The 9,981-nt window shown below is 38.3% G+C and overlaps 1 protein-coding gene across 2 annotated transcripts in view; it reads left to right on the top strand.

Annotated features, from left to right (window-relative positions):
* The window catches only part of NEBL (nebulette), a 510,414-nt gene that overhangs the window by 441,374 nt on the left and 59,059 nt on the right, over positions 1-9,981 (top strand). The window contains exons 18-21 of one of the 2 annotated variants that reach the window (XM_004380542.2): positions 722-832; positions 1,072-1,182; positions 4,646-4,750; positions 6,260-6,352. The exons of the other annotated variant lie outside the window; for it this stretch is intronic. Coding sequence (XP_004380599.1) covers positions 722-832; positions 1,072-1,182; positions 4,646-4,750; positions 6,260-6,352 — 420 coding nt within the window. The remainder of the gene's footprint in view (positions 1-721; positions 833-1,071; positions 1,183-4,645; positions 4,751-6,259; positions 6,353-9,981) is intronic. 2 annotated transcript variants of the gene reach the window in all.

Genomic DNA, 9,981 nt, shown 5'->3' on the forward strand with positions numbered 1-9,981 from the left:
CACACCGTAGACTTCAAGACACAAACGAACTAAAACTCAAAGGCTGAAAAAAAATATCAAGGAAGCAACACTCAAAAAAGAGCAGAAGTGGCAATATTAATCTCTGACAAAATAGACTTTAAAGTAAAATCCACCACAAAGGATAAGGAAGGACACTACATAATGATTACAGGGTCAATACACCAGGAGGACATACCCATAATAAGTATTTAGACACCCAACAACAAGTCTTCAAAATACAAAAAAAAAAAAAAAAAAAAAAACCCGTTGCCATCGAGTCAATTCCGACTCATAGTGAGCCTGTAGGACAGAGTAGAACTGCCCCATATGGTTTCCAAGGAGCAGCTGGTGGATTCAAACTGCTCACCTTTTGGTTAACAGCTGAGTTCTTAACCACTGCGTCACTAGGGCTCCTGTTATCAATGTATTAATCACTAATTCATCAATTTCATCATATTAAACAAAATTTTCCCCTTGGCTAGCTCTGTTTTTTCCCCCCTTAATTCAGATTAATTGAGAAAAGATTTCTGATTACTTGTGAAGAAGTCACTCCAAGTCATGCTCCTACAAGTTAAAATTCTTTTTAGTTCTGTAGATATAAAAGAAATAAGGGTCCAACTTATCTCCAAAAGACATGGTCCTGATGTCAGATGACATTATAGTTTTTCAGTGTAATTTTTCAAATTGTTAGCGTCCTAATTGCATGTTTTATTCTGCACAGAAAGACTATAAAAGGGATCTGGAGACTGAAATTAAGGGAAAAGGCATGCAGGTGGACACAGAAACACTGGATATCCAGAGAGCTAAGAAAGCGTCCGAAATGGTCAGCCAGGTAAGAAAGTAATGTGACAGAAAATTAAACAACAACAGCAAAACATCAAATTGTATATAGAAAGAATATAAAGGTGAAAATTATGTGAACGTGCAGTATAATAGAAATTCCCATGTTTGGAATGATTTATTTGCAGACATATCATATCCACATGGTATCTTTGAGTTTCAAACATGTAAATATCTACATCGCTATGGAAGATTAGGCAAAGCTCTGAAAAGTATTTTCTGTTTTCATAGAAAGAATATAAGAAAGACTTAGAAAATGAAATTAAAGGGAAAGGGATGCAAGTGAGTATGGATATCCTGGATATGCTTCGAGCCAAGAGAGCATCTGAAATCTATAGCCAGGTTGGTGGAGAATGAAGGTACTTGTGTTCTCATGTCCAATCACTATGTGCTTTGTGTGTCTGTATGATTTATATCTTTTTGAGGGCATTACATTCAAAGTCTGTACACTCAATTATGAAGGAACGATTGGCCAAACTCACTAATAACCTCACTAATGGAAGGGACAACTGTTGTAGCTTCAATTCAGCAGACATTATTGAGTGCCAAAGCTGCCCCCTATTGGGGCCCCGTTGTGAGTTCAAGGACATTTTGACCTTTTTGTTTTGACTCCATCGCATACTTGGATCTAATGCTCTTTGCTCATACATACTACAGAAAAATAATTACAAACTGTCTTTTAAGGAGCCCTGGTGGCAGAATGGTTAAGCCCTCTGCTGCTAACCGAAAATTTTACAGTTTGAACCCACCCAGCGGCTCCCCGGGAGAAAGACCTGACAATCTGCTTCCATAAAGATTACAGCCTAGACAACACATGGGTCAGTTCTACTCTGTCACATGGGGTTGCTGTGAGTCAAAATTGACTTGACACCAACAATATATGTCTTTTACCCATTTTATAGTGAATATTATTATTAAAATAATCCCAAATAAATTAATGGTGGCTAAAACTACAAAAAGTGAAATTTATTATTAACTAAAATTAAGTGAAGAATAAATGGTTTTGGTAAAATTTAGATTTGCCAAGTATACCTGGCAGATATTCTTGAGAAAAACTGGATGTGGGAGAAAGAATGGCTGCAAAAGAAGACATTTAATGAAAGAAGAAGTTACTGATAAAATCTGACTTGGGCAAAAATATTCATGAGTGAATCGTATCTTTGCTATAAAATTTACGTGGAAATGAATGAATCCCAATGGAAAAAATAGTAAAGGAGAATGAAAAAAAATTGAAATGATTATAGTAAATTGACCAAGGGATTAAGTTTGATTAATGAACTTCAGGCTGAAAATTATTTTTAACAAAATTTTCCCCAATTTTTAAAATTCTGGTTAAAACATAAACAAGGAGACTAAATATCCACTGGTTCAAATGGAGGCATCAAGACGGTGGGATCAAAATGTCAAGGGTGTCCTTGTCTGTTTCTCAGCTTCCTCAGATGAGACAGCAGTTGAGATGGTGCCAAAGTGCATTTGTACAAATTTCTACATTTGTCCTCAGTGCATCAGAATGGAACATGGGCTCAGAGAAGTTGAGTGTACCAAATTGGCAGAAATAAAATCCTAGATTAATACATAAAACGGACAAATGGCCATTTGAGTCAGTGGAGAAAAGTTGCTTTCTGAAGAATGCTAAGCTCATTTGTTCATTCAGCTTATACTTCCTGAGCATCTGTTTGGATGCAGAATTAGACATGGTTTTTCGCTTGGTGATGTACAGCCGAATTTAATAATCCAAATAATCATACAAATATAGTATCATGAACCAAAAGAAATACTACCAGAAATTAAAAATATTGAGAGTGAAGGCTTCCTAGAGGAAGTGATCCCTGATCTGTCCGATTTCCTGCTGTAACTTAACAGTGTTAATGTTTTGGGTTGTGATGTAAAGATACATCTGATTTTAATCAATTTAGGAGCCCTGGTGGCACAGTGGTTAAGAGCTTGGCTGCTAACCAAAATGTTGGCAGTTGCAATCCACCAGCCAGTTCTTGGAAACCCTATGGGGCAATTCTACTCTGTAGGGTCACTGTGAGTCTGAATCAACTTGATGACAATGGGTTTGGTTTTTTTTTAGGATACAATACACTACGGAAACCAGTCTACTATTTCTGCCCAGTTACGAATAGGGGAGCTTGTGCGTTTGAGGCAAATGTGTAGTATGTACCTTCTGGGAGCCCTGGTGGTGCAGTGGTTAAAGTGCTCAGCTGCTAACTGAAAGATCGGGGGTTTGAACCCACCAGCCACTCCACAGGAGAAAGATGTAGCAGTTTGCTTCGTAAAGATTTACAGCCTTGGAAACCCTGTAGGGTAGTTCTGCTCTGTCCTCCAGAGCTGCTATGAGTCAGAATCGACTGGATGGTAGTGGATTTGTTTGTTTATTTTTTTGTAGGAGGCAATGGACTACATCAGGTGTAATGATGTGGTGGTACATTCAGGCACGGGCAGTAGCCACCTTTGTTAACAAGCAGCAGTGTGCCTTAATAGTTAGCTTCACTGACTTTGGAACCAGACAGCCTGGATTTAATCCCAGCTCTGACACTTACTGGCTAATGCCTCAGTTTCCCCATCTGTAACATGGGGATAATAACAGTATCTGCTTTGGGGGCTGATTAAATGAGTTCTATGTCTTAAGTATTTTGACTGGAACGGGGTAAGAACCCTGAGGAACAAAACGTGTAACATAGCAAGTCCTACATAAGTACTGGTACTACTACAAGGAAAGGAGTCCTGGTGGCGGAACAATTAAGCACTTGGCTGCTAACCAAAAGGTTGGTGATTTGAACTTACCCAGTGGCCCTGTGGGAGAAGGACCTGGCAATCTCCTCCCATAAGGATTATGGCCAAGAAAATCCTATAGGTCAGTTCTGCTCTGTCACACGGGGCCGTTGTGAGTCAAAATCCACTGGATGGCACCCAACAACAGTAACAGCATTCCTGTAAGTTATTGTTCAGGTTGCATCAAGGCTTACCGTGTATATTGTTGTTGTTGTTGTTGTGTGCTGTCAAGTCGATTCCGACTCACAGCGACCCTGTAGGACAGAGTAGAACTGATTCATAGGGTTTCCAAGGCTGTAATCTTTATGGGAGCAGATTACCAGGTCTTTTCTCCTGTGGAGTAGCTGATGGGTTTGAACTACTGACCTTCTGGTTAGTGGCCAAGTGCTTAACCATTACACCACCAGGGCTCCTTCATAGTGTATATTAAACCAAAAACCGAGCTCATTGCCGTTGAGTTGATTGTGACTCATAGTGACCCTATCTATTAGTAGATAGAAAATTGAGTTTTTTATCTCAACTACAAAAATGCTAGTACCTTTCTCCCTAGGCTCCCTGATCAAATGTATGTTTCTCTGAAGTAGGAAGCAAAGCATAGATCCGGAAGCATGAAAGGAAGTAGGCATAGATAGCCAGGTTACTTGGAGGAGCTATGAGGTCACATTGAATAGGGACTGCCCATGAAAGAGAAGGTCCTAAACTTGAAAAGAGCACAGTGGTCATGCCTCAGGTGTTTGGCCAGAACAGGGTAGGAACCCTGAAGAACAATGAACCATCTCTACTCTGCCTGAGTAGAGATGAGGTTGCTCCGCTGGACTCTTTCCTTACTCCACTAGCTTTTTATTCCGTTTTTTGCTGTTACATCAACAACTGTTTCGTATCACAAATAATTTAGAGCCATGTAGTATGGTAGAGTTGGAAGAAGCAGTATTATCTTTCTCTTTCACTCTCTCTCTCTCGCACACACACACAACACATACACATACACACATAGTTTCAGATTCATTGTAAATGTTTATATTTTTAGAAAAAATATAAAGATGAAGCAGAGAAGATGCTTTCTACCTATTCTACTATGGCAGATACTCCTGAAATTCAGAGAATTAAGACAACTCAACAAAACATTAGCACAGTGAGTAGCTATTTTTTCTTTTCATTTGCCTCCTTGACATTTTATGTTTTGTAAGAGGAATGTTTTTTCCCTTGTCTGATTTTTTGCTCATTTGCTTGACTTTTCTGTCAAATGTATCATCTTTACTTCTTTAAAATAATAAGAATACCAAATGTTCTTACAAATTACAATTTGTCATGGCTGTTTTGACATTACTAATTCAAATTTTCCTCATTGGTACCTACAACAGTTATTTTTAACTGAATTTTGAAATTTAACTCAGAAAAGAATTATAATCTTCTATACAGATTTTATTTTGAAGTTGAAAATAGTCATATGAAGTAATTTCCTTCCTGATTATTGATTTTATTTGTAGTGATAATCTATGGGTTTAGTAGTTCATACCAATTCCTAAACTTTCATATTTTTATTTTGAGGAATAGGAATTTCATTAGCACCATTAATTAAGAGATTGGGTCTACATTTAATGGATGTATAAACTTGCCAAATGATAAAAGTCAATATTTTAGTGTAGAATTAACTTAGTCATTTAGTACTTAAGCAAGTGTCTCATCATAATTTAAACTCTGTAAAGTTTGAGGACTTTGGCAATCTTTTTCATAATTACTGGCAAGCCCCAACCCTCAAGGAATGCGGTCAAGTGCATTGGGGTCCTCGCAGGGGGGGCCATGCTGTGGTGAGATATGAAAAGTTGTGTTGAGAGGATCAGGGAGGCTGTTTTACCCTCAACTTCTGTGACTCCATAGTATTCCAGATTTCTAGCTTATGAAGGAAATCTGCTCTCCTACAATAGCCACCACCTCGCACTCGGGGCTCACTGAATTGCCAGATGTCAAGAGAGGAAGTAGTTCTGTCCTCTTATGCCTTTCTTATAATTCTGTTTTCCCATAGAGGGCTTTTGTTTTTTGTTTTGCTTTGCGTCTGGAAGGAGGAGTGGGTGTTGGGAGGGGTGGAGAGACACATGGGAAGGTTAAATCTAAGTTGAAGGTGAGGAAAATAGACTTTGAATTAATGATGTTGACAATAGAGCTATTACTTTCTTCGAAGAGAACGAGAACATCTTGTTTGAAGAGTAGCAGTTACTTAAAATTTCATGCTGTTTTTGAATTAAATGATAACTGCTCTAGTGACCTTTTGTAATATGTGCTTTGATTTTTCTCAGAAACACGTGGTACGTTTTTATATTTGAAGAGGGAAACCCCTTTTAAGTTTGCCTGCCACTTTATCTTCTCAGAGCAGATAATCTGTAATGAACTAAAGTACCAGTCATGTTTGAGAGCAGGTATTAGAGGGTTATTTAAAGGCTGTGGAATATGGAATTAAAGTTGGAAATTTATTTTCATAATGCATTATTTAATTAATAAATTATAATGTTGGTACTTATAAATAGAAGCTGTATTCACATTACTATAAAACCTGTGGAATTGCCTTTCTTTTATAATAATTTGTCCTAGGACTTAAATTTCTAATAAGCCTAGAGTTATTCTTTTCCTTCTCTTTATAATAAAGGTATTTTATAAAAAAGAAGTAGGATCTGGCACAGCAGTAAAAGATACCCCAGAGATTGAACGAGTAAAGAAAAATCAGCAGAATATTAGTTCAGTAAGTTCTCTATAGCTTTAATTATCCTTTCCCAAAACAGACGTAAGCTAGATGAATGTTGTTAGTTCTTTACTAAACTGGCTGCGTTTTTCTTTTATTCTTCACTCTATTTAAATGCTGTTTCATCAAATATCGAAGGTCTAACTTTCAGAATGAAGACTGTAGCCTTGTTCCCCTTGAACCTAGAGCATTGTTTCATTTTGCTATATCATGGTGCATAAGAGATACATCATTTTAATAGTATAGTAATGATATCTATGATTAGATTTCATCTCTTTGAACAGAATTTTAGCTGTATTAAATTTTGCCAATAAAGGATAAATTTCAGTAGTTTTCCACAAGTTGGAAGAAAGAAATTTTACCCTGATAGAGTGATTAAAGGCCCTAGGACATATACGTGGTGGCTTTAGTGAAAATTTAGATTTAAAAAATAGTACTGGTTCTTTTTACCCAATGTCAGTCACATTTCTGAGCTTCCTCTTTGACACATTTTTCCTTGTGTTGCTGCTTTCCAGCTGTATGTATCTTCTGCTTTTGCTGGCTTCCAGCAAAGAAAAACACACACCTTCAGTATCATAATATCATATGTAAAATAACTTACCCTCCAGTCGCCTTTAAAGAACCCTGGTGGCACAATGTTTAAGGGCTCAGCTGCTAACCAAAAGGTTGGTGGTTCAAACCTACCCAGTGGCTCCTTGGGAGAAAAACCTGGCAGTCTACTCCGGTGAAGATTACAACCTCGAAAACCCAATGGGGCAATTCTCCTATGTCACATGGGGTCACTATGAGTTGAAATTGACTCGATGGCACCTAACAGCAACAATCACCTTTTGTTTGGGGGTAGGTAGGGTAGAGAAAGTGCTTAATGTTGTGGATAAGAATTCTTCCATTTAATGCTTGACATTTAAAATGGATAATTACTACTCTTACCAATAGGCATTCTTCTATGTACATTTAGTATATTTAGTTTCTTGTTAAGGAAGTAAAAAGGGTTCATTTCCATAAACTCCTTCCCTGATCCATCTCTTCATCTTTACCTTTGGAGGCAGTGCCTTACGGAAACTTTCTTGAAGTAATCCAGGTAGAAATGCCTTGATGAAGCTCATCTGTCAGTCAGTGGGATAGTTACACAGCATCCTAAGGATATGAGCGTGCTCTGGCATTTGTGGAGAAAGTAGGAAAGGCTACGAGGCAAGGTAAAGCTGTAGTTAAACGTACTTCAAAAATGAATCTAAAAAAAGAAAATCTGCAAGCAAATCTCTGTAGCATGAATGAGACTATCTCTTGAAGAAAGCACAAGGTGGAGGACCAAGAGGCTCGAGATGTTGATGACGTTGCTGACTGTTCTGATCCACCGTGGTGAGAACCTGTGTCAGGCAACAACACTCAAATGTGGTAGAGAAATTAATTTGGGATGGAAGTGTAGAATGTTTGTTTCCTTCATTCTCAAATGTTACTATTTGAAATGTACCCATCTATGTACTGTGATATAATGTTATAAATATTCTGTGGTGTGCAGTTCTGTTGCCTACAGTGAAATGATTCTGCCATTTTGATTAGTTTAGAGTCATATGTAAAACAAAAATGGTCATCTTTGATCATGTTTAGCTTCTCATCCGAGGAAAATCACACAAAGTAGCACAGTATATCATTTCTCCTCCCAGTGTCCCACTGCCTCTTCTAGCAAACAATAAATGTATAGTTCTGTATCTCTATGAGGCTGTTCCATAAACTCCTGCTTAGTATTCAAATGGAAAGTTGCCCTTTCAAGATTAGCTATATCTCTCAAGCCAAGGCATGATTCGCTAACATTTAAAGATCTCGACATTTTCCACCTCCGGAGTACAAGCATTTTAGCTATTAGCTTTCTCAGTTAAAATCTGTTTCTTGAGTTTTATTTAGAGTTAGCCATTCTCAGTGAACTCTCAATTTAACTGTTTTAGATCTGGACTAATATTGTTACACACATTAAATCCACACGTACAAAGATGTAGGTAATATCTAGGACATTTAGATTAGATACCCTTTCTTTATGTCAGCATGGATTTCAACCTTAATCATATTAAATATTAACCAAATAATCCATTGCCATTGAGTTGATTCTGACTCATAGCGATCCTATAAGACAGTGTAGAACTGTCCCATAGGTTTTCCAAGGAGCAGCTGGTGGATTTGAACTGCCAACCTTTTGGTTAGCAGCCATATCTTTTAACCGCTGTGCCACCAGAGCTCCATTTTAAATATTACTGAGTTCTAAAACTTGTTTTGTGTAGATTTAGGTCTTTGCTAAATTTCAAAATATGCCTCCTATGTCTAACCAATGATTCTGTATATATAAATATATATAAAATGTCTTTTTTTCTCTAATCCAATCTTGCATGAGTTTTTATTGCTGTTGTTAGCTGCTGTCAGGTTAGCCCCCAACTCATGGCAACTCCATGTGTTACACAGTAGAACTGCTCGGTAGGGTTTTCTTGGCTGTAATCTTTATTGAAGTAGATCGTCAGGTCTGTCTTCCATGGCACATGAGCTTTAAGCATATTTAAAATACTACCTGATATAACAGTATTACTAATGATTTCACAAGTTGAAAGAGCTGTTTCTTGTCCCACACAGTAGCTGGTATTGCCGTTTGTCTGGTTGATCATCGTATAATTAGATCTGAAGGAGGAAGCTTTTGAATGAAGTAGATGCGAGGATATAGGTGGGCTTTTACATAACATGATGTGTCGGTAGAACTTCCTGACTTTTTTGTTGTTGTTGTGCTTTAGGTGAAAGCTTACAGCCCAAGTTAATTTCTTATACCGAAATTCATACACATATTGTTATGTGACCCTAGTTGCAGTCCCTATAATGTGACAGCATACTCCCTGTTTCCACCCTGGGTTTTCCGTGTCCATTCAACCATCTCCTATCCCTTTCTACCTTCTCATCCCGCCTCCAGAAAGAAGCTGCCCGTTTAGTCTCATGTATCTACCTGAACTAAGAAGCACACCGCTCTTGGGTGTTATTTTATGTTTTATAGTCCAGTCTAGTCTTTGTCTGAAGAGTTGGCTTCAGGAATGGTTTTAGTTCTGGGTTAATAGAGTCTGGGGGCTATGTCTTCTGGGGTTCCTCTAGTCTCAGTCAGACCATTAAGTCTGGTCTTTTTACTAGAATTTGAGTTCTACACCCCACTTTCCTCCTCCGTCAGGGACTCTCTATTGTGTTCCCTGTCAAGGAGGTCATTGGTGATAGCCAGGCACCATCTAGTTCTTCTGGTCTCAGGGTGATGGAGTCTCTGGTTTAGGTGGCCTTTTCTGTCTCGGGCTAATATTTTCCTTGTGTCTTTGGTGTTCTTCATTCTCCTTTGCTCCAGGTAGGTTGGGACCAATTGATGCATCTTAGATGGCCGCTTGCAAGCTTTTACGACCCCAGACGCCACTCACCAAAGTGGGATGCAGAGCATTTTCTTAATAAACTTTGTCATGCCAGTTGACCTAGATGTCTCCCGAAACCATAGTCCCCAGACCCCCTACCCCTGCTACTCTGTTCCTCGAAGTGTTTGGTTGTGTTCAGGAAAATTCTTAGCTTTTGGTTTAGTCCAGTTGTGCTGACTTCCCCTGTATTGTGTGTTGTCCTTCCCTTCA

The sequence above is a fragment of the Trichechus manatus genome, unplaced genomic scaffold (assembly GCF_000243295.1).
Source record: "Trichechus manatus latirostris isolate Lorelei unplaced genomic scaffold, TriManLat1.0 scaffold00075, whole genome shotgun sequence".
Taxonomy (NCBI): domain Eukaryota; kingdom Metazoa; phylum Chordata; class Mammalia; order Sirenia; family Trichechidae; genus Trichechus; species Trichechus manatus.